This window comes from Chenopodium quinoa, unplaced genomic scaffold (assembly GCF_001683475.1).
Source record: "Chenopodium quinoa cultivar QQ74 unplaced genomic scaffold, ASM168347v1, whole genome shotgun sequence".
NCBI lineage: Eukaryota > Viridiplantae > Streptophyta > Magnoliopsida > Caryophyllales > Amaranthaceae > Chenopodium > Chenopodium quinoa.
Genome location: NW_018742818.1, coordinates 1 through 24,740, shown reverse-complemented (window position 1 = coordinate 24,740; position 24,740 = coordinate 1). Strand labels below are relative to the sequence as shown.

At 36.5% G+C, this 24,740-nt stretch overlaps 3 protein-coding genes and 1 long non-coding RNA gene across 5 annotated transcripts; all 4 read left to right on the top strand.

Annotated features, from left to right (window-relative positions):
• Positions 1-1,704: 1,704 nt before the first annotated feature.
• Positions 1,705-2,475, top strand: LOC110726010 (uncharacterized mitochondrial protein AtMg00810-like). Its single transcript, XM_021905484.1, has 3 exons — positions 1,705-1,978; positions 2,298-2,377; positions 2,464-2,475. The coding sequence occupies exons 1-3, from the start codon at positions 1,705-1,707 to the stop codon at positions 2,473-2,475; spliced, it is 366 nt and encodes a 121-aa protein (XP_021761176.1).
• Positions 2,476-5,181: 2,706 nt separating this feature from the next.
• Positions 5,182-9,195, top strand: LOC110726014 (small nuclear ribonucleoprotein E-like). Its single transcript, XM_021905486.1, is given in 7 exon segments — positions 5,182-5,366; positions 5,498-5,524; positions 5,632-5,694; positions 8,502-8,528; positions 8,530-8,581; positions 8,673-8,718; positions 8,847-9,195. Coding segments are annotated over 7 exon segments (267 nt in total). The 5' UTR covers positions 5,182-5,324; the 3' UTR covers positions 8,857-9,195.
• A 538-nt stretch (positions 9,196-9,733) lies between these two features.
• LOC110726012 lies at positions 9,734-13,609 on the top strand. Of its 2 annotated transcripts, none has more exons than XR_002512286.1 (6): positions 9,734-10,230; positions 11,569-11,968; positions 12,050-12,105; positions 13,058-13,217; positions 13,295-13,455; positions 13,556-13,609. It is a non-coding gene; the product is annotated as an uncharacterized LOC110726012 (long non-coding RNA). The 2 variants fall into 2 exon arrangements; XR_002512285.1 differs by having other exon boundaries at positions 9,736-10,230; positions 13,295-13,446.
• An 8-nt stretch (positions 13,610-13,617) lies between these two features.
• LOC110726011 (crossover junction endonuclease EME1B-like) lies at positions 13,618-19,994 on the top strand. Its single transcript, XM_021905485.1, has 6 exons — positions 13,618-13,664; positions 15,702-15,880; positions 17,115-17,178; positions 17,299-17,417; positions 18,559-18,648; positions 18,731-19,994. The coding sequence occupies exons 2-6, from the start codon at positions 15,792-15,794 to the stop codon at positions 18,735-18,737; spliced, it is 369 nt and encodes a 122-aa protein (XP_021761177.1). The 5' UTR covers positions 13,618-13,664; positions 15,702-15,791; the 3' UTR covers positions 18,738-19,994.
• The last annotated feature ends 4,746 nt before the right edge of the window (positions 19,995-24,740 follow it).

Here is a 24,740-nt window from a genome sequence, read left to right as displayed (position 1 = left end):
CTTATATATACGTAATTCAATTCAAAAATCATCAAATACAATAATTAGCATTTTCTTACATTGGCCTCGTGGTTGAACAATAAGTATAAAAAACAGCAAAAAAACATACGTTTTTTTTATACCTTGCTACTTATCGTTTAAGGTACATTCGCTATTGATCTTTCAATTTTCACTTTATTTCTTCTACGTACAATATTTACATTTCTAAATGACTCTTTCTAGCTTCTCTTCGTTCATTCCTTAAATTACCCAAAAGCTAGGGACACGTTAATTAATCTCTTTTGTTGTAGATGTTCTTACAACTAAATAGGATGATCATAAATAATTTTTTTTTAAAAAAAATGTAAATCGTGTTATTGTGGATAGAAACTTGAAGCTATAAATTGTTAATTGAAAACTATAGAGCGGCTATGCATGAATTGAAATAAACCTGTAGTTATACACAAAAGAAACTTCAAATTAAAGACCTAACAAAAAGGTGAAAAAAAAACAAATGCATTTTTAATTTTATTTATAATCTAATTAAATTTGAGTTATGAGTTATTTATGTATTTTCCCATCTGATTAAAAAATTTAGATAAGTAAATTAATGAAATCCTACAACAGACTTACCTAAATGCATAGATATTTATATAGATTAATTACAATCTACATTAATAAATTAATAAGCAACAATTGAAAAAAGTCATAAAACATAACGTTGATGAATATTGAATAGAAGGAGCTTTCTGGCACGACATATATAACAGGGTCTTTTTCAAATTTGTATATTTGTATGTTTATGCAACAAGTTGGGAGTCAAGACACCGCCACGAACGTAATTATCACGGCAAACACAATACAAACATGTCACCTTTCTAAATTAGAATCATAATATACAATTATACAAGGCAAACCGACACTTTTTTTTTTTCTAAACGTATGAATGTCATCGTAATTATCACATGCATTTTTGAATCCATATCAATTAAAATTACCATTAATACAATCTTCAGTTTTTCCACAATTTCCGATCAGTTACATGTTTGAAATTAATTAACATTTTTAAGACTATCATTTAGAAATGGAGTATATGCAAATGTCTATGATAGAGTATAAAAACATATTCATGTGTTTAAACCATAAGCTTAAGTTTTTGATTGAATTGGTCTTTTAACATGGTATCGAGCTAGCGTGACACAAAGGTCATGGGTTCAAATCTCATCCACCTTCCTTTCAAATTGTAATATTTTGCACTAGGGAATGCGGAGGGCTCATGTTGCATCCACATTTCAAGCCCAAAAGAGTTTCATGAGAGGGAGCGTGATAAAGTATAAAACATATTCCTGTGTCTCAAACATCAAAACGGGATTTGATTTCAAGGATTCGATATTATTACCCTACAAAAATTTTACGAATACTAGCTAAATCATTAGTATCATATACATAAGGACCATAGCGCAGGTAATCATGAATACAAGTGCATGTAAATATGTACCACATATTTAATACAGTGTCGCTTTATGTATGTGTGTCCTAGTCCTTATAGCATCCAATCCACTGGATTTGAAGTACGATATTGTATAGCTTGGTTTTTATGAATGAAAAGTGGAGAAAATGAGACGTGTAGATGTTAGATTATGTAAATAATCTTGTGTACATTAGTTTGTAAATTACTTATGTATTCTTAGTCATTAGCCCTAGAATACGCTTGTATATATATTGATGATTAAGTATGCGAAGGAAATCCTAGAGTCTGCAGGCATAGCTAACTGCAATTCTTCTCCCACTCCAGTTAATTCTAAAGGGGAAATGCGCACAGACTCTGGTGATCTATATGCGGATCCGACCATGTATCGTCGATTGTGTGGTGCTCTACAATACCTCACTTTCACTCGACCTGAGATTTCATATGCGGTTCAACAGGTGTGCTTATTTATGCATTCTCCCAGAGTTGCTCATATGGATGCTATGAAACACATTCTGCGTTATATTCAAGGTATGACCGATTTTGGATTACGCTTGTATAAATCATCTATCACCTCTATCTTGTCTTACACGGATGCCGACTAGGCCGGCTGCCCTGACACTCGTCGTTCCACATCCGGTTATCGTATTTTCTTGGTGATGATTTGATCTCTTGGTCCTCAAAATGACAACCTACTTTGTCGAAGTCTAGTGAAAAAGAAGAATACAAAGGGGTTGCTAATGTTGTCTCTGAGTCATGTTGGATTCGGAATTTATTACTAGAGCTACATTGTCCGGTCTCTAAAGCTACATTGGTATATTGTGACAACGTGAGTGTATCTATCTCTCAGGCAATCATGTTCAACATCAACGCACAAAACACATTGAATTGGATATTCACTTTGTTCGTGAGAAGGTACAGCGCGGTGAGGTCTGTGTACTACATGTTCCGTCCCGGTACCAGATTGCAAACATTTTCACTAAAGGTCTGCCGAAATTTTTATTTAATGATTTCAGGGACAGTCTTAGCGTTTGTAGTCCTCCTGTTTCGACTGCGGGGGTGTGTTAGATTATGTAAATAATCTTGTGTATGTTAGTTTGTAAATTACTTATGTATCCTTAGTCATTACCCTAGAATACGCTTGTATATATATTGATGATTAATCAATGAGAAAGGCACGACAAATATTCTCATATTATCTCAGTAGACAGCTAATCCTCATACTAAATAAATATTAGGGGAAAACCTCGTACTGAAAAATATTAGGGAGAATAAATAGAGATGATGAAGAACAAATAGGGACGATGAAATTAATTAACAATGGAGACTGGATCTCTTAAAAACAGGTCATGGCTAATTGGCTACTATTTGCAAGGAGAACTAAGGAAGTGATGAAAATAAACTTAATACTCATATATATATATATATATATATATATATATGTATGTATGTATATATATATATATGTATGTATGTATATATATGTATGTATATATATATATATGTATGTATGTATATATATGTATGTATGTATGTATATATATATGTATGTATATATATGTATGTATTACAACTTTTTATACCAAATATTGTTGCTAATTTACTATTATTGAGAACTGAGTGTGAGTTGGGATTGATTGTCTTACATTTAAAAAAATTATATTAAAATAAGGATGACTTACATATATATACAAGTATAAGTTTGATGGACTATTCTACTTATTACCACGAAATAAACAATGAGTTATAGGATAAAATTATAATGAGATTTTGTATTAGGGCAGACTCTCTTCTCCAACATAAGCTTAGTGATATATATGATGACGAAAACGTATCATCTGCTAGACTTTAACTAATTTAGATTCAAATCAAGTCAAGTCCCAATTAAAAAAACTCTCCTTACAAATGCTATACTACTAACTACTGTTACATTATCAAAATTTAAACTCAAAAGCTCTAACTTAAATTACAACTCTCTTACTAGTTGATTCAAACACTTTTAGTATTCTCCATTGAACCCGTACATTTATTCCCCACATGCATGATTAAAATAGTTATGAGTCTCTAAGACAATATGTTCCTAATAATAATTTGTCAAAGATTGAATTCTTACGAGAGTGGGCCTCAGAAATTAAGGGGGTTGTCGAGTATTGTTGTGTCCCAGGAAGCAAACCTTACAACCTCTATAATAACAGCAGGACAATAAGCTTAACATTACCACGAGATTAAGGCCTAAATCAGTCACAATTTGTGGACTCTTTTCAATTAATCTCCAATTTTAGGCAAACCTTCATGCAAAATATTAGACGTGGCATTGGATTATATTAAAATTCATGTTGATTTTTTTATCTTATATGATCCATAATTATAGCTAATTAAGTAGAACAACCGACATTAAAATATCACATCTAAGGTAAGGACCTTAAATTGTCTCTTCATAAATTCACATGGGTCGTTTGTGCACATTTCTTCAATCTTGCAAATTGCGATTTTGTTGGGTGATAGTTGAACACTTATACTGTGTTTCCTAATTGCATGGCTATGAGTCTATGATACAAGGATGATATTTGACATTGTCCTTTTCATGAAAATAATCATGTCGTTTTCAAAAAGATAATAAGGCATACGAAGTACTTGTTAAATTTGATCAATCGGTTGACACGATAAAATGTTTTATTGGGTTTGTTGTGACAAATTACGAGTATATTTAAATCGTTAATAGTAAATGATACATCATATATGAAGTTATTTAATGGCTGATTATTTGTGGTTATATTCACAGCTACGATACATTTCTTATATACATTATGAGTCACATCAAAGCCCTATCATGACGAGTTTGACAATGAAATGACCAATAAGGGACTAAGGGTATCTTCTCTTTAAATTGTCAAAATTACTACTCCTTGTAAATATGTTGCTCATATTTGTGTTTATAAATCACGACCCAATCTGTGCCATTTTCTATATCAAATTGAATTTTGGTTTGATTGATGTCAATTGAGGTTGGCTTGAACAATTATAGTCTATTTTACTTTCGGGTTGGGTAAAAGGTAAACTTTCTAATTTGTTGAGCTCGATTTTAGTCTCAATTACTCATGTTTAGGTCATTTGGAGTTTCATATTGATTTGGTTCATCATTTTTAGCTCAAAATAAGGTCTAAAGTCAGCTCATGGCATCTACAACAAGCCTTGTGGCCACCTATATTTTGGATTAGCATAGATTATATCCAATTAAGTTTGTGTTATGCGTGTTCAAAACTTGAAGTGCTCAGTTTTCAATTGATTAAACGAGTTTAGTGATGAGAACTTTACCTATCTATTTATTGTTTGTTTATTTGGGTCATATCCGTATATGAATATACGATAAAGTGCGAAAGATATACGTCGAAAATAATTAGTTTTAAATCGAAGAACATCAATTCACAACCAATTCATCCTTACTATATTACAAGCTCTCATTATTTCAAACGTTTTGGTTACTGTAAATGGCATAATTTTGAACTATTCATAAGTTTTATTACTCGGCTTTACCCTATATTATCCCAAAATATTACTTGCACAACTCTGTCACTTGATCAACGAAAGATGGTTTTTGAGTCAGTTTGGTAATCGGATTTATTAGTTTAGATACAAACGGGTTCGGGTCTGTTTCATATTGGGTTCCGTATCGGGTCGAATATTGACACCAATTCAGGGCCTTAACAATATTCGAGATTCAGAGGTTTAAATTATATGATTATATCAACTCAACTCACCACTCTATAGCAGGGTTTTCTTCTTCGTCGTCTTCTTTCTCAAATTCGCTAATTAGGGTTTTAGCAGCAAAATCAATTTTCGCAAATCTGCAGCAAATTTCAATTTCTAAGCAGCAACAATGGCGAGCACCAAAGTTCAGAGGATTATGACCCAGCCTATCGTAAGTTCACTTCCATTTTCATACATTTTCTTCTTACTCCGTATTTTTCTAGTCTAATAAATCATCTAATTGTTTCTCCTTTTTTTCCCCCATGATTCGCTATTTTTTTCGCCAACTTTCGAATCTTTCAGAACCTGATTTTCAGGTTTCTTCAAAGCGTAAGTCCCAATTTCATTGTTATATACCATTTTTTTTATATCATATTTTTATCTTTTGTTAATTGCTTTATACAAGTATTTGAGTTAATTGTTTGTTTTGGATGCAGAAAGCTCGTATCCAGATTTGGCTGTTTGAGCAGAAGGATGCTAGGATTGAAGGCCGTATCATTGTAAGCGTTTGTCCTGAGTAATTTAGTTACAAAACTTTAGGGTTTTTGTTGTTGATGGTCTTAGACTCTTAGGGCTCGTCGTCGCCTCTATTTCCTTATGCTTCGATATTCTTGTTGGTGTGCTGTTTTGTTTTGGTTTCACTTTTTTTCTATTAGTGTTGTGTCTTCACTGCCAATGCGCTATTTGTGGTTAAAACATAAGCAGGGTAGTTCAATGATCCAACCTCTGCTTATGGGCCTTTTGTGATGGCTATGGCGGCGAGCCAAAAAGGATGGTGATTAGTAGTTTCATAGACGGGTAAAGAATGGCTCAGTGGGGTTGTGGGAAAGTGTAAGGCTAAGGTGGGTGTGGAACAGGGTTGGGGAGATTGAGGAAGACATTTAACCCATGGTTTTGTAGATACATTAGAGTTTTGCAGCTAATGGAGGCAGGAGATTGATAAACAGGTAGTTCTGGGAATATATAGTCATGTGTAAAGTGGATGGAACAAAACCTCAACCTACTAATTTAGGTGACAAAGCAATTGGTTTCCTCTTCGATAGTTTCATCACTGTACATTTAGTGGCTCCCTAACAATATATGTAGTATAAGAGGGAAATTATAGTTATTCACAATGATAAACATTTGGTGTTTATCAAGGAGTATCTTTGTAAATTCTGGCATATAATGAAGGCTAGTTTTGTAATTCATAGAATCATAGGTAACACCGTTAACTTCTCATCCATTGTCATCATCTTCTTCCTCCTTCCTTCACCCATTGTACCTTCATCTTCTTCATCTACTTCCTCCGATCCTTCTATCATCTTCATCTCCTTCATCACTCACAGTCGGCAACCACCATTTTCGGCTGCTTTGCTGTCGAAATTAAACGAAAACCCTAAGATTAAAGGGAGAAATAAAGGGTATGGTTAACCCTTAAGGGTAGTTGAGGTTTCCCTTCTCCAATGAATATGTTCGTGAAGTCATGAGACGTGAAGTAGTGGCCACTGAAGTTATTTATGAGCTTTTGCTTAGCTCCATTAAAGCTCCTCTCACACCGTCAAATTCAAGAGTTAGTGGCTAGCTGTACAAAGTACAAAGAATAATTTTTAATTTTAAAAGCGTCAATATCTATGCATTTTATTTACAAAATTGCCCTAAACAATTCTTGTTTATCAACGTTAGAAACTTGTATTGTCTCGAAGTATAAGTCGTTATAGTGTATTAGTGTGTATAGTAGATGTGCTATCTATAACTTTAACTTTATTTTTTTATAAATATTATTTTGTTTATTATTAATTTTTTTTACTGTTTTACCTTCTTGTGAAATATAACATATGGATGCTTACCTAATATAGCTCTTTTTGGTTGCCTGATATAATATCAAAGGGCTTTTGACTAATGGATTGAAACTCATGCAGTGAAAATGAGGGACATACTTAGGTAGTACTAGGACCAATTTTGATGAAGTAACAGTAAGATTCATGTATTTGTTGCATGTCATGATCCGCTATTTTGTGAAGCCAAATAAATTTATGTTGGAAACTTTTGGGAGATATGGTTTAAGATAGGCCCGATAAAGATATCAATTTTCATTGTGTAGGCTTATATTTTGAGCTATCTTGGGTGTTTTCTCCAAGTAGGGAGCACTTTGGTTCATTGTTGAACTTTTGGTGAGCTTAAGGTATTGTCATCGTCAGAGATAAGTAGATAACAACAGTGGTTCGTTCATTTATAAAAGCAAAGAGGATTTAGGAGGTCTGGTATATTTATAGGAGGTCTGGTATATTTATGTTAAATCTTAAATTCCTTTGGTTGTGACTAGTATCAAATACACAGTATCATTATCATTAAAGAGAAGTTTCTAACCACAGCTCTCAGTTGGGAAATGAGGCAGTGTGTATATGTATAAATAATATTGGAAATATATGGAGGATGGTTAAATTATTGTGCTGTTTGAGGCTTCTTTCGGTTGGCAATCGATGGTGGTGCTTTTGGAAATGAAAGGGAGCACTGGAATATTGAGGATCCTCCCCCCCCCCCCCTCTCTCTCTGCTATTGTATATTAGGAATAAGGAGTAGAGTTTAGTTTTGCAGGATGCTTTTGGCCTTAGCCCTCTTTTTGTACTGGGGTGTCTATCTGTAATATATTTCATTATACTTGTTAAAACTCGCCTTGAAAATGATAGTGTGTTTCCCAATGATATACGCACTCAGGCATCTGTGGATTCTCGCCCTTTTCATCAATATTCCCCATGGGTTCGATTTAATATTCAGTGTACCTTTCTGCTATTTTAACATTCCCATGGATTCTTAAGGTAATTTGTCACATAATTAATTCTGTGTGCCCTTTAAAATGATTTTTCGTCTTTAAGACCTGTCAAGTTAATAGCTGAGCAACTTGTAAACTGTTGCTAATTTTTTGTAAAAACCACTGATATTTAGTCAGTATCCTTTCTATCAATTTAAACCTGCATCCCTAGTCAAGTTGCCTTTTTAAGAATTTGTTGGAATATGCCTAGTTGCCTACTATATCAGAAGGTTAAAGGTAAACCAACTCATTATGCTTCCCTTGGTTTATTTTGGAGGGGGTGAGAATGTGAGATCACTGAGATAGTTGCTGGCCTTGGTATTCAGTATATTTACTCTAAGCCTTTGGGTTGTGGTTTACTTGTGCTGATCCTCTTAACTACTCTGAGCAGAAATATTTTTTCACCTCAAAAGTTTTTGTATTGCACTTTTCAATATTTGCTGCTGATATCCATCTCTGATTCTTTGTCAGCTCTCTTGTGTACTGATATATACTGATCCATGATCTCTTCTTCAGGGATTTGATGAGTACATGAATTTGGTTTTTAGACGATGCAGAAGAGGTTAACGTCAAAAAGAAGACCAGAAAATCACTTGGTAAAATTTTCTGTGTATCCTATGATTTCTGTATCTGTCACTCCTTGATCTTGAGTCCAACAACTTACTTGTCATTGTTGCCTTTTTTTAGGGAGGATCCTTCTGAAAGGAGACAATATCACTCTGATGATGAATACGTAAGTTCAATATTTTTTTTTGACCATCTCCTTGTCATTTGTGCTTCTCTGAGTTTTCTGTTATACTTCATATCTTTTTATCGTCCCCTTTTTGTAATAATAGTGCTTTGTTTTGTTTATCTTTGCAGGGGAAAGTGAGGACCAGCTGATATGCATTTGGTCAAAAATATTAAATTTGCAAACTGCTCACCTGCCTTGGAAGTTTTGTGTATTAATGTAGGATGCCCTTCTAGCATTCCCTTGTATAGTTGAATACTTCGTATGAAGTGGATTTGACGGATGTCTTTGTTCGTGTTTAATAGAATTTCATATGGTTGAGTTTCTAGTGGTAGAATCCAATTTGGGGCAATTTTCTCTGCTTTACCAGTTTATGTATGTCTATGATTTATTGGAGATGTCTCGAGTCATAAGCTCATAGCATGCTCAAAGTAATCTGACACTAGGATTTGATAATTTGAATCTCTTGAATTCTGTATACTCCCCCGTTTCTTAATACTGTATGAGCCTTGTTTTCTCCAAAGCCCCATTCCATGTGGGTAAGGTCAATCATCCATGATCCATCATCTCTGATATTATTAGTTACGGTTCAGTTGGTGTGTGATCATGTATGTAGTAATATATTATGCTTTTTACTCGATGTGATTATCGTGTAAGCATCTTTGGTTCCTCACTCGTCAAAGTAATCAATTAAAAAAACGATAATGAAAAAACTAACTTCATATAAAACATTGCATTTATGATTTTTTTGTTGCAGCATGTTTATTTTCTTATTTTTCATTTGCAAAGCAAACCGAAATGAAAGTTGCAAATATTGATAGAGTACATATATCACAATTGATTATGCTCCTTTGCACTAAGCAAATAACGTGGACATTATTTGTCAAATTCAAAATTCAAAATTCAAAATAACAAATACGGAGGAGTACCTTTATTTTTGTCAATGTTTTTTTTAAAGGATGCAATAAAGAATAAAATAAATAAATTGAAAGTGTATATGTTTCAGTTTGCCCTTAATTGAGAAGGGTTATTGAATTTTGCTGTTATTCGTAAATTTTGGTAATGCATACCCCCTCGAATCAATGAACGTTTTAACACTTGTATAGTTGTATTTTATCATTTCATGGGCATAGCAGGTGGGAGTAACAGTGAAAGATTCAAGTCTTAGACTTTTGAGGTACTCCTTAAGAAGTAAGAAATTCAACAAATGAATAAAACATTGTAAATTTTCAGAGCTAAATGTACCGTGTATTACGGAGTATGATCAAAGATCAAAGATGGCACCTGCACCAGTAATCGAACTCATTGACTCCGACGATGACGACGATGGCAACGCCAAAACTCCAGTTTCCAAACCACTCAACACAACCACTAACCCCCCTAATTTCGTCGATCTTGTCGAAGACAGCCCAACTCCGACGACGACCAAATTCCAGAAATCATCATCTCCGTTTGTTCCCGTAACCCCACTTTCCAAACTCGCTCATCCTCCTCTTCTCGCTAATTCTTCATCAGGTCACAATTTTGTTTAATTTTATTGTTTTCCTTTAATTTAGGGGTTTTGTTTTTTTTGTGTCTTTGAATTTTACTTTTGTTTTGTTATTTTGCTTCTCGACTATAATGGGTTTAGTGGATTAATGCTTAATTGATTGCCCTTTTCCATTTTTAGGGATGCCCTTTTGCAATTTATGCGATTATACTATAATTGGTTGTCATTAAAAATGATTTTGAGACATTCTGCTTGATTATTTTTTTTTTGTTGATTAGTTTTTAAAACCAAAATTGTGCTTAAAATGAGGCTAGGTTTTTTTTTATTAGTTTGCATTCTTCTGTAGTGGGGTTGTTTGAATCAAAGCTAGTTTAATGTTCCTAATTATAGATTATGTTAAGAAATGAAGAACATTGTTTTGTAAGTGCTGATAAAGTTACCTTGGATTTAATAGTTTTGTTCTGTTCTGTTTAGGGCTTAGGGTTTGGTTCATGTTGCAATTGTGGGTTGCAGTGACTTAAGTTTTGGTCTCTTGATCGTTATCGATTATCCCTTATGTTTTCACCCTTAGTATTTTCTTGATCTTTGTCCAATTTAGCTACTTTAAACTGTGATTTAGGAGTAGTTGAATACTATTGCTACTTGGCCGTTTCCCTCAAAACACAGGTCTGTACTTGAAGCTCCCACATGGTATTTTTGTGGTAAAAGCCTTTGTGCATCCTTGTTGCTCATTTAAGGTTATGAATAGCTCAATATTCTTCATTTACATGATAGATTAGGAATGGGTGTGCTTTCAGTTGAACCTTTCTATAGACAACAGTCCTGCCGAGAAATATCTCACCCCAGTCAAAACTTGTAGTGCAGTCCAAGAAGGTGCATCACTTCGGCCACCTTGCGCCTTGTAAACCTGAATACCTGAGTTCCTTACCCTTTCGTTACTCGTTCTTTTGTGTTATCGTGTGAAAAATTTGTTTTTCTAAGACCATATTTTGATGCCCATTCTTTTGTGTTATCATGTCAAAATTTGTGATGATCATTTGTATGATAAATTAATAATCATTGATTTTAACTTACTCATAAGAGTTCTCTCTTAGACTTTAATAGTTCGACCCGAGGACCGAGAATATGTTGAATAAATACACAAGGTACAACCAAAGATCGCTGCCACCTGATTTCTTAAAAATTTTAGTTTAATAATTAAGTGTACTTGATTATTAGTAAGTGTCACAAAGCCATATTGTTTTTATACTAATACTATTATGGCCACCGGATATGTTTTGCATCTGTGCTTTTTTTGTGGTATTCATATGTTTACTTGTTTTCCATGTGACTGCGATTTCTTGTATTGATCTTGCAAATTTCAGGTGATGAGTCGATACCTGATGATGATGGAGGCCTGGAAAAGGGGACTTGTGTGAAGAACATAGGAGCATGTGCAGGTTCTGATTCAGGAAAGGACCTGGTAAGAAGCCCTAAATACGCTGTGTTGGAGCGTGAGATTGATTTTGATAGTTGGTTAGACATGGATTCAAACGTTTGTCTTCACAAGGGAGGGGAACCCAATGTTCATGTGGAGGGGAAAGGCCTAGGAAAAAGAAGTTCAATGGAAAATGGAAGAGCAGCTACAGATGTGGAACAGAACTTGAAAAAGAGACCTAAAGTTGTAGCAAAGGAGAACTGTCAGGAGAAGGAAAGGAATTACTGCTACTTTCAATGTGGAGCCCTTGGATAGTTGTTCAAATTTTCAATCCACATGCCATCTTGGTAAGTTGGTGAATTATCTTAAGATATTTTCGCAAGGTAAGGGTATATATGTTGCATAACGTTGACAATCTCTTTTCTCAGGGAACTTGAAGTCCACGAAGACATATGACCATAGAAATCATATACAACCTAGTGAAGTAAGATTAATATGACTTTCTTGTTGCCTTTTGATCTCTCTACAGCCCTCTTGGTTTTTCTATTAATATGTTCTCTGCTCCTCCTAATCAATATCAAGATGTTACTGTTACAATGTGATATAGCTTGCAGCCTTGCACACTCCATGCGGTCTGTGTCTTTTTGCCTTCTACACTCTCATTATTTATTTGAAGGGGGAGGTTGGCTTTTTTGAAGAACACTTTGCCAAGTTCTTCCTTCATATCTATGCCTTTGCTTACCATTTCAACTAAAGTTGCTTGCTACTTGGAACAAATTTGGAATTGACCTTTCATGCTATCAATGATAGTGAGAAGGGATCTGGTTGTGTGGACGTCATAAGTTGACTATGGATTAGGAGGCTTTATGTGTTAGTAATGTCATCCTAGGTTGAGTTGGTAGGCAGTTGGAATTCTGAATTTGTGGGATTGCATGACCTCAAGTCTTCAGTTAGTTTCAGGGTTAAGTGAAGTCATGCTTATGATTTGATTCTTTTTAACATGTTTAGTTTGTCAATATCAATTGCAATGGATGTATAGGTTGTTGATAGGATCCTTTCGTATTTTTGAAGTAATGAAGGTCCAAAAGCTGTTTGGTGTTATGTTCTACTGTTGTCTAGAGTCTAGTGTTAGTCTTTAAACATAAGGCACTAAGTTCATTTACACTCATTTTTTATGCTTTATAATGGCAATATAATGTATAAATAAGCTCAAGGCGCACTAAAGTGATAAAACTATTGGAGAGCACATTAGGTAATTTTTAGCTCAGATTTGAGTTGTACATTTAAAACTTTTGGAAGTTGGATGCATATCTCTAGCTTTAGGTGACTGATGAATTGTGACTTAATAATATTTTTTATATCCGCATTTTGATGCTCTACCGAATACTAAATGTTTACGTGTATCATGTGCTAATGCAAGTCTGGTGTATTCTCAGAATCATGATTGTGAAAAAAAAATTGTCAGACTGGAAAAAAGGAGGTGCAATTCATAAGCCGGAAAGTGGAGGTGATGCTAATACAGAGAAGAAACAGAACAAAGTTAATCAGGCTGAAAATAGAAAGAAATTATCTGAGGAAAAAAGGCTCATGAAGGAGGTCAGTCTTATGTTTTATTGATTTCATGTAACAGATCATGTTAAGACTAGAGCTTACTGAGTTTTTTCATAACGCAGCAAGAGAGGTCGCGTAAAGCGGAATTGAAGGATGAAACTGCAAAACAGAAACAGTTGGCAAAAGAGAGGAAGAAGTTAGAGAGAACATAAGTTCAGTGAGAAAGACATTGTGGCTGTGATTGATCCAAAGGTTCTGTCAGGTTCAGTTGGAGGTAGGCTCGGTAAGGGTATACTCGTATATACCTGCTAAACTTCATCATTGAATTATGTAAAAAAATTTAACTTCTTAACTAGTCTTACTGATACTTTTCTTGAATACAGGACCACTGCTAACCATGTTTAGCCAGAAAGATCTCAGGTCTGAAATTTTTGCAAATCCTTTGAAAAATCAATTGTTTTGAGAATAGAGACTCCCAAAGACATTTCTCAGGTAAATGGAACTATAACTTGTTGATAGTTTATGTTGATGAAAGTTAATTTGAAGATGCAAGTTGACTGACTCTTTTCCCTTATGAACCTGTTCCTTATACTTCTTATGTTTTAAGGTCCTTTCTTTTCATTTTTTTGATTGAGTAAATCTGGTTTATCTTTGATGCACTATCCCACTAGTCTTCTTTAATTTTTTGCGTTATTGTTTTTGTAGAATGATTTAGGGCTCTGAATATGAGTAATGTTAAGAACCGTCTTTGGGAGATTCTTATTTCTGCTGTTTTCTGGATAATTTACTTGAAAAGGGATGATGGGTACTTCTTAGATGTTATGAATATGTAATAGACTAGGATTTTCAGATTATAAGTTCTATTGAACCAGAAATTTAAAGATTAAAGTTTGAGTCTTTGATTGATAATGGCAGAATTTTTGGATACAAAAGTGATAGGTTGCTTTAGGCTATTATTCTCTTGATAACTTTAGGTTATCACTCTCCTAGTAAGAGTAGTAACTTGAGGTTACCATTCTCTTAACATATTTCCTCACAATTCACATAATGTCCTACTGCCTTCACTACTACACTTTATATACTAAAGCCACATTACAAAACATTAACCTAATATTAATTGTTCCTGTCCTCTACTGCTGCCATACAGAATCAGGAATCAGTCCCATGCTCCCCCTCTCCTTAGTGCTTTCTTAATTGCTTTTGTCCTCTAGTGCTAGTGTGCTACTGTGTTCCTTGTTGGCTCAGTGGTGGTAGACACCAGGTCTATAACAGTATACTGGTGACTTTAAAGACCTTTATTTACTTAAAGGGGTCACAATTTCTAACTGTTCTTCCAATCTTTGTGTTCTCAGCTGTTGTCTCATCCTTAATGGTCTATTGTTCTTACAGATTATTTGTCAAGGAGGTTTCTGTGGTGAAATGGCCTTAAGGTGGCAATATGGGGACTGTTCTAAATCGATTAGGGGTATCATGGGGAAGAATTAGAGAGTTAGTTAGATGAGAGAAAATCTGAGTTGTCTATCTATAGATCAAGGTTGAAAATCATCAGTAAACTATAGAGACTTTACTTTGCTTTAGTTTATTATTTTTTGGGAATGTATCAAGCCACTCAAATGTTTTGACAATCTGATGGCAATATCATCCTCTTCTCTTAGTTTTTATCTTCAAATAGTTGGTCTATAGCAGATTTAAAAGTTATTCAGAGATTAATGGAGAGAGATGCTTGATGATATTTGTTGATTTCATTATCTTCCAATCTCTTGTTCAAGATTGTAATTTGTAAAGCATGAACCTTTGATCTTGATATAGTTTCTTGGATGTCTTTCCTGTTCAAAGCTTCTTCAAGTCTTGTTACTAAACTTATAGTCCCTCTTGTTATCTTTTATTGCTTAAGCAGTTAAGCTGTTTAAAGGAATACTTGACATTTGCTTGTCTTCTGGTACATGTTTCATTACTGTAGTATTTCAATCACTGGATTTTGATCCATTGTTTGTACAGACAGTACAGCTGGAACCTATTGTATGTTTTTCTGCAGTGGATGACTAAGTATTCAAAATTTTCGTTTTGGATAAGGCATGGAGGACATCCTCTTTATTACAATGACAGAAGTCTCATTGAGGCACTGTTGTATTATTTAGAGTCTGTGGTGACTTGTATATTTGGCTACCTTACGTTACATGGATGCTTTGTCCTCTTCAGGTTTTTGGCACAGGAATATTATTAACGAAAACTCTACTATCAATCATTATGTTTAAATTTTTCTGAGTAGTTCATTTGATGTTCAGCTGAAGATTTTTTTGTCCTTGTCCAACGGTTCCTTATGTTTGAATGAGAAATCTGTAGCTTTTTCTTCCAATTCTATCTAACTCTCTTTTGTTCTTGAATGAACAAATGTGAGCTGATTTGTATAGCAATAAGAGAAGGTTATCATGTCCTTTACTTGTATATCAGTTCTGATGACAGATTATATATCCAATTCCTGGGGAATAGCTTGAAACTGATTGAATGTTGGTAACTGTTTGTCTGCAGCATGCTACGGTAAAAATTGATGTTCAATATATATTGCTCATATATGGTGATGCTGAGGAATTTTGTAAATGTGCTAATGATGGATCTCTTATGGATCATATTGCTTCTGTGCGAAAGCATTATCCATCTTACACAATCTGCTGCCTTACAAATAGGTTGATGTCTTTTATCAATAAAAGGTGAGACAATTGCAAGTATTTCCCTCATCTTATTTGATGGATCTTGTGCCTCCTTGATTTTATGCATGAAATTCCGTTAGTTTTATTTTTGTTAGTGTAGTGGCACATGAGAAGATTTTTTTTTTTTTCTTTTTTTAAGGCTTCAGTAAATATGCAAAAATATATTAATCACAGGCCTTAGGTAATCCAGGATTCTCTATGGTAGAGTCTTGTAAGTTGTGACCCCCCTCTCCAATCTTAATGTCTGTCTTCCTTTGATGCTGTTCAGATGTGATTTGCTGGCCTCCAGAGTGAGGCTGAATGCCCACGCTTGTTTTCTTTTACCTAGACCTGGTTATGGGGTAGGGTTGCCCAATGATAATAGGGTCAAGGCCAAGGTTAGAGGGCCCTTAATGGACAGTCCTTTTATTGGGTAAGGTCAATACAGGGTCAAAATATTTGCCCAATTTTATAAGATAAAGAAAGATAATGTAAGAAAAAATTACATGGGTATTTTCGTATTCATATATACATGATTTTGGCTTTGGTTTATATTCTCTTTAATTCATAGTTTACTGGCCCCCCCATTATTGACCCGCTATTGACCCACAACCCGCATTGCCCTATAAAATGTGATCTTTGACCAGATCACTACCAACCCTGACCTGACCGCCCAATAACCAGGTCTACTTTTACCTGTCCTCATATTCCCTTCTCCCTTGTCAAATTCAAATACCTTTATACTTTATACAACATTTGGAACCATGATGGTTGAATAAGACAGGGAAGATGTTGTTAGAAGAATTAAGTCGAGGTTGAATGCTGAGCATATTAAGCAAGGCGAAGTGTAAATTGTTATCTAAAAGTCTGCTCCACTGTGATGATATACAAATTTCACGTGCTGGAAAACAAACAAAAAGGAAAGTGTGATTAAGGTAAAGTCTAGGAGAATAGGAGATAATCTTGTATTCATTAAAGTTGTCCACTTATTTATTTGAGCCTACAAGCATACACCCTAGAGAACCTTGTAATGCTTTGCACATACTCGTAGTCTCGTATTCTCACTCTTTCTTTATTTTGCATTTCGGGGAAGATGTTTGGGTAAATGTTGTCGTGTTACTTGATTAGTTTCTCTTATTCAAGTATATTCCGCATCTTCTTCCTGCTATGTATTCATTTTTCAAGTTTTCTCAACTGTCCTGGCTTTATTGAGAAATAAAATCCATAACTTGCTGGGGGTTTGTTATCTTTGCAGGGAGCAACAGAAGTATAAACAACAAAAGGTTGCTAGTGACTGGATACGTCCACCTGTGGAAAAGGCAAGACATATTGGCAAATTCTAATCTCTAAATAATTTCAGTTTGGCTCATCCAATACTTCAAATTTTGCTTATTATTGCTTGTTAAAATTGCTGAATTGACTGAATGCTTTCTGCACAGCTGTTTGCCAAGTTGACTACTCAGTTCTCCAATGTTCATATAAGACAATGTGTTGATGAGGCTGAAGTAGCTGAACATGTTGTTGGGTTGACAATCAACCTTGCCAAGTGCCATTCTCGGTAACTCTTTATATTTATTTTTCAAAACGTATCATACATGCAATGCAATCCACATGAGAATCATGCTTAGGTATACTGTTCTGCTTTCATTCTTTTTAAAAAAAAAATTATCACCAGTTTTTAACGGCTAAGGGAATCAAATTTTCGGAAATAGGAGTATGTAAAATAAGAGAGAAATAAATTGAAGCGCTTCATGATTTTAATGATTTGACCAGGAAAAAGGAAGCTTATGCATTCGTAATTGTTAAACCCTAATGTGTATGACTGAATGTGAGTAAAGTGAAGTTGTTGGACCCATCACATGCTTTGTTATCTGAAACGACAGAAAGGGTAGTTTGCAACTAAATATTACAAAAATTGTTGTAGTAATCTGATTTCACTTCAAAATGAATTTCACCATTTATTTGTTGAATAAGAATTATAAAAGTACTTTAAAAAGTGGAATTGTTCTTCAATCATGAGCTTTTCTGTTGTTTGAAATGTGTAATCTCTTTTTATTGATATTGGTTATTGATCTAGGGGAATTATTTCGTGATAATTATAAGTAGAAATTTTATCTTCTTTAGTCATTGATAAAAAAAAATTGTTGGACAATAATCAACACAACTATCAAACATATACAAGTTCCAAAAGTAATGCTGTAATTAACTGTTTCTTTTTAAAATTCATTTCCAATCAACAATGGTCAAATCTCCAGGACAGGCACGAACATATACTTCACCATCCATGCATTAATCAAATTTAAAGTGAATTTGACCTTGAAATTGCACCGATGTAATCAATGTTTCAGATCTGTAGATACTCTAATGCTCCAATGTATGGTGTAGCTAAAAACTTGAGCGCCTTTTGCTAAATGAATATGAAGAATTTAGTGGTCCTAGCATCAACTGGCACGTGCCCTACAATCCACTAAACTACAACTTCTAAGCTGTAACCCTAAAAAAAACATTTCTAGTGAACTGGCATTAAGCAGTTACTATCTAAGCATTTTTTTTATCACTGCGTTTTACATATTTACCCTTTCTGCTTTACATGCTCTTTTTACTGCATATGTTACTGCTAGAATATAAATTTTAGACATCATTTTATCTTTAGTTAACATTTAGGTGAGGTGCCTAAAGTATTTTGCTTTTTCCGGCAGCAAGAAGCTGACACACTTGTCTGTGAATGCCAATGGATGTAATGTGACCAAGGATTGTCTGTACAGAAGCGCTATAAAGAAGGATTCGTGGTTAGTATTTCTGGTACACACATGTTTATGTAGCCTGCATTGTGGCTCATTACACAAATATCTATCATTGTTTTCTGTTCAGCTGCTGATGGCCTACCTCCAGTCAGTAAGTTTTAATGAACCAACCTAAGAGAAGGAGCATTTAGGTAATCCAATGTTATTCTGTTAGTAGTATCTTGAGCAGGACGGTTGGTTATATGGTAAGGAGAATCAGAGATACAATGTATGAGGAAGAGTAGAGAGTACAGAGGGTATTCTGAAGATAAAATTGATATTTTAGTTTAACTAGTTGGGAGATAATCAGGCCACTTGAAATTTGATATTCTATCCTTTATTTTTCTGTGATTCTAGTATTATCAATTTAAATCTCTTTCTTCAACCTTTATATCTGCTCTAGAAACATGATGCAAGTGCAAATGTTCTACAGTTCCACCTGTAAATAGGTATATTGCTTTGCTGGGTTTGATTTTATGAGAAATAAGTAATTTGGCTGAGTGGTATTAGTGATAAGTAATGTTACCACATGACCACCAATCTGCTATGAATCGGGTCGAACCACACCAACAACCAATTCGGGTTTATGAATGAAGGCACAAACACAAGGCCAAAGGATTTGATCAGTAGCAGCAGCAGCTTGTAGCAGGAAGATGCCAAAAAGTTTTAATGATCCACTATGTATTGTGGCAATAGGTTTCTCTATGGTGAAAGCCACTTTTGCATTACATGACAAAAATCTTAATGACTAGAGTACCTTATATGGGTAAGGGGCTTGGTATATAAGGGATAGCAATGTAACAGTGAAGGGTATATTTTTGGAGAAATTAGTAAGTAGTGTAGCTGTAGCATTCCTCAAGAAATCAGCTTTAGCTTATTTTCCCTTGTAGCCGTAATCTTCAAATATTAATCAAAATATCCAAGCTTTCCCCTGTTTTTGGGTTTTCTATTGCAATCATTGAATCTGATTTTCCAGTCTATAGCAACTTGGTATCAGAGCAGTCACGGTGGAGGAAAAGCTCACAGGTCTAGTAACACAAATAGCTGACATAAATGGGAAGTTCGACTCACAAGAAGCAACCATCGGAAGGGTGGTTCAGGCTGTTGTGGCTCAAGCCTTGGAAACGGAGAGGAAGCAGTCGGAGGAGGCTATGGCCAACACCACCACCAGTTGGAGGCCCGAATCAACCGATTTTGGGAAACCCATGAGAAGCAAGCCGCAATTGGAGAGAGAACAAAACAAGTTCATGGAGGAGATGAAGAATGCGGCGACCGGTACGTAAGGAAAGGCTACCGTATGAATTTCGAACTTCTTACGAGGGGTCATTATATGAGTAATGGCTCGCAGTGGTGCAAGACGGAACGGTGAGGAGTATAGGAGGAGGTAAATAGAGCTGGCAGCTCGTTGGAAGGCATACTCGAAACCCTTATGTTGGCCAGTTCATTAATGGGCTAAGGGGGAAATTAAAACCGAGTTGAGGATGTTGAATTCGTTTAATCTGGAAGGTGCAATGGAGTTGGCGGGTCAGATTGAAGAAAAAAATCGGGTTTGTGAATTCAAGAAGATGGGTCAAGGGGTGTCGAAGTTTGGGCTGGCCCAAAACTCATACCTCACTTCTGGTGGACCTGGGTTAGTGCAAACATATGGGGTACCTCATCATATTGGGCAAGTAAATCTTGGACCAAACTACCAGAGTCTCAGTGAACATGGCAAACCCATCTGGTAATTCGCAAAGTAAGAGCACCACCTATACCCGACGGCTCACACAGGCTGAATTGCAGGAGAGGAGTGCGAAAAATCTTTGTTTTAGGTGTGATGAAAAGTGGAGTGTAGGTCACCGATGTAAAAGGAAAGAAATGAGCGTCCTTATGGTTACGGAAGAGGAAGAAACGCTAAAAGTGGAGGAGGATACGGTGGATGATGCGGAAGTCAAGGTGTCCTTGTGCTCAGTCATCGGAATTTCTAATTCAAAGACTATGAAATTGAAGGAAGAGCTAGGGGTTAGAACGGCGGTGGTGATGATTGACCCCGAAGCTACTCACAACTTCTTCGCGTTGCAATTAGTGGCGGAAGCGGCGATTTCGGTGTCAAAAAAGAGGGAAATTTCGGTGGCCCTAGGAATTTGAGAAACAATGAAAGGAAGTATAGTTTGCAAGAAGGTATAGGTGCAATTAAATGGTGGAGTCTCGATCATTGAGGATTTTCTACCTCTTAAGTTGGGAAACGGCGATTTAATACTCGGTGTGCAGTGGTTGGAGAAGTTGGGGGCTGTGACAAGGAATTGGAAGACACATAATGAAGTTTCGAGTTGATGGCATTCGGTGACACTCATTGGCGACCCGTCACTACAGAAGACCCAAATCTCGCAAAAAAAGCCATGGTCAGGAATTTATGTAGGAGAAGCAGGGGAATTCTGGTGGAATTGAGCAATATGGAGGATGATAAAACAGAGGTAGCAAGGGAACAACAACCACCATCGTTCCTGGCAAAGGTAAGGTGTTTGAGATCCTGGTGGGTTTGCCTCCCCAACGCTATCATGAGCATTCGATTATTTTGAAAGGGGGAAGTGACTCAGTTAGTGTGAGACCGTATCGCTACCCTTAAATTCAAAAGGATGAGATAGAGAAGTTATTTCAAGAGATGCTTCAAGCCGGAATAATTCGGCTCTCTACGAGTCCCTTCTCTAGCCCGGTGATTCTTGTGAAGAAGAAGGATGGAAGTCGGAGGTTTTGTGTTGATTATAGGGCATTGAACAAAGAAACCATGTCGGATAAATTCCCAATTCCGGTCATAGATGAATTTTACTTGATGAGTTGCACTGGGCTAAATGGTTCTCAAAATTGGACTTGAAGTCCGGTTACCATCAAATAAGGGTGAAATCGAAAATGTCCACAAGACGACATTTCACACTCACGAGTAACATTACGAATTTCTTGTAATGCCCTTCTTATTGACAAATGCACCAGCAACCTTCCAATCGCTTATGAACGAGATTTTTAAACCTTGTTTGAGGAAGTTTGTTTTGGTGTTTTTTGAGGACATACTTGTGTATAGTAAGGACGTGGAAGAACACAAGGAGCATGTGAGATTGGTGCTAGAAAAATTAGCTACGAATAGTTTGTATGCTAATTGGAAGATGTGTGAGTTTGGGAGGAAGGAAGTAGCGTATTTGGGGCACATAATTTCGGAGAAGGGGGTAGCCATGGATATGGAGAAGGTGAAAGCCATTGTAGAGTGGGAGGAACCCCAAAATTTGAGGGAGCTGCGAGTTTTCTTGGGCCTCACTGGTTACTATCGGAAATTTGCGGCTCATTATGCCTAATTTGCTGGACCTTTTACAACTCAATTGAAGAAAGGCAATTTCAGGTGGGGCTTAGAGGCAGCCTAAGCCTTCAAAGCCCTCAAGGCTGCCATGACTTCCGCTCCCGTATTGGCCATGCCGAATTTTAATTAGAATTTGTGATCGAAACCGATGCATCCGGGTATGGGCTAGGGGCGGGAATGATGCAACAAGGCAAACCAATGGCTTATTTAGCATGGGGTTAGAAATCAAGTAAAATCCATTTATGAGAAGGAGTTGATGACTATTAGTTTAGCGGTGATGGAAATGGAGACACTACCTTCTTGGAAGGCATTTTGTAATTCATACCGATGAACAAAGCTTGAGATTTTTGACACAACTAAAAGAGGTAGGGAGTGAGTATCAAAAATGGATGAGAAAGTTGATGGTCTTGGACTTTGAGATCTAATATAAGCCCGGGCCTTTCAATAAAGTGGCGGACGCCCTTTCAAGGAAAGAAGGGAGTGCAGTCCAAATAGTGGACCAGGCGAGTTTGAAGAGGAGATAGCCTAGGATTGTGGCTGGAAGAACTTAAGCAGAAGTTAAATGGTCCGAGTAATTGCAAAGGATTCTCCCGGCTGAAGGCTGAGTAGTTTATAAGGGTCAAATGGTCGTGCCAAAGAATTCAAGATTCATTTCAATACTACTCACGGAGTACCATGATACCCCTATGGTTGGTCACGATGGTGAAGTTAAAACTTACCACGGCTGGCAGCAGATTGGTTTTGGTCGGGTATGCTAAAGATGGTGGGGGAATATGTTTGACTTTGTGAAGTGTGGCAACGAAGCAAGGCATCACAACGGGTTCCGTTGCAGCCACTATCAGTGCTGGAAGTGGTTTGGGACTACGTCTCTATGGGGGTGAATATAATCTTGGTATTAGTGGACCGGCTATCGAAATACAGCCACTTCTTGGGGTTAAAGCATACCCTTAATGCATTGAAAGTTTCAGATGTTTTTGTAAGGGAGATTGTCCGATTGCGCGGGTTTCCATCGTCGATAGTCTCCGATCAAGATAAGGTGTTCATGAGTCACTTTTGGAGAGAGTTGTTCCGATTACAAGGCACACATCTCAAGCGTAGCATCGCTTACCATCCTCAAACGGATGGCCAAACGGAGGTGGTTAATAAGTGTGTAAAAACCTATCTCCGGTGCTTCGTTGCTAGCCAACCCAAATCTTGGGCACATTGGCTTCCATGGGCCGAATACTCCTACAACACTTCACCCCACACCACAACTAAGATGGCCCTTTTAAAGTTGTGTATGGGAGAGATCTACCCAAAAATTGGAAGATGAAGGAAGGTTTGACAGTGGTGAAGAGTTTGGAGGAGGGATTGATGGAGAGAGACTTGATCTTGGATGAATTGAAAATGCACATCAACCTAGCGCAACTATTGATGAAGGAGAATGCAGATGGTAGGAGAAGAGAGGTGGAATTTGAGATAGGGGACTGGTGTTTCTTAAACTGTAGCCTTATAGGCAGCAATCCATTGCCAAACGTATATGAGAAGTTGGCAACGCGCTTCTACAGGCCCTTTGAAGTTCTTCAACAAAGTCCATATGAGAAGTTGGCAACGCGCTTCTACTGGCCTTTGAAGTCCTACAACGAATTGGGAAGGTGGCTTACCGCCTAAAACTGCCGGATGATAGCAAGGTACACCCGGTATTTCATGTGTCGCAACTGAAGAAGGCAGCAGAGGATGCACCAGTAAATCCCACCATTCCAATTCAGCTCACTGTTGACTTGGAGCTCATAGTGGAGACAGAGGAAGTTCTGGGGGTGCGATAGAAGGAAGAAAGGGGCAAGTCGTGCACTGAGGTTGCTTAAATGACGCGAGCTACCTGATTTTGAGGCAACATGGGAGGACTATGATATGATCAACCTCAGGTTTCCATCTTTCCACCTTGAGGACAAGGTGAATGTCCGGTAGGGGAGTAATGCTATGAATCGGGTCAAACCATACCAACAGCCAATTCGGGTTTATGAACGAAGGCACAAACACAAGGCCAAGGACAAGAGTCACAAGATCAATAGCAGCAGCAGCATGTAGCAGGAAGATGCCAAGAAGGTTCTATGAAACACTATGTAGTGTGGCAATTGGTTTCTCTGTGGTGAAAGCCACTTTTGTATTACATGACAAAAATCTTAATGACTAGAGTACCTTGTATGGGTAAGGGGCTTGGTATATAAGGGATAACAATGTAACGGTGAAGGGTATATTTTTGGAGAAATTAGTAAGTAGTGTAGCAGTAGTGTAGCAGTAGTGTAGCTGTAGTATTCCTCAAGAAATCAGTTTTAGCTTATTTTCCCTTGTAGCCGTTATCTTCAAATATTAATCAAAATATCCAAGCTTTCCCCTGTTTCTGGGTTTTCTATTGCAATCATTTCCAGTCTATAGCACAATCGAATGGAGCATTCTCTTGGAGAAATCCCAAAAAAGAATATGGTGCATACTACAAGAGACGAGAGGAGTAGCTCTCAACTCCCTAGATTGTGTTACTGTAAATAGTGCAAGACCTCTCAAAAGGCAATTTCCATATGTTATCTCTGCAAGACTATTTTCACCCTTGTAACAAAATTTCATGCCTAGTCTCCATTTCCTCACCATCTGTCAACCCCTTTATCAATCTAATAGGTGATGCCTTGGCACTTAAACAGAATAGTAGAGGAGTCAGGTACTCGGGTTTATTGGCATTTCCTATAACGGACAATTAGACACTTGGATGAATTTTATCAAAAGAAGATCCCTTCAAATT

Coding starts and splice junctions, on each gene's coding strand:
- LOC110726010 (XM_021905484.1), top strand. CDS start 1,705: ATGATTAAGTATGCGAAGGAAATCCTAGAGTCTGCAGGCATAGCTAAC. Junction 1,979..2,297: donor CATTCTGCGTTATATTCAAG/GTATGACCGATT, acceptor TCTATCTCTCAG/GCAATCATGTTCAACATCAA.
- LOC110726011 (XM_021905485.1), top strand. CDS start 15,792: ATGGATCATATTGCTTCTGTGCGAAAGCATTATCCATCTTACACAATC. Junction 15,881..17,114: donor ATGTCTTTTATCAATAAAAG/GTGAGACAATTG, acceptor TTATCTTTGCAG/GGAGCAACAGAAGTATAAAC. Junction 17,418..18,558: donor CTTGCCAAGTGCCATTCTCG/GTAACTCTTTAT, acceptor TTTTTCCGGCAG/CAAGAAGCTGACACACTTGT.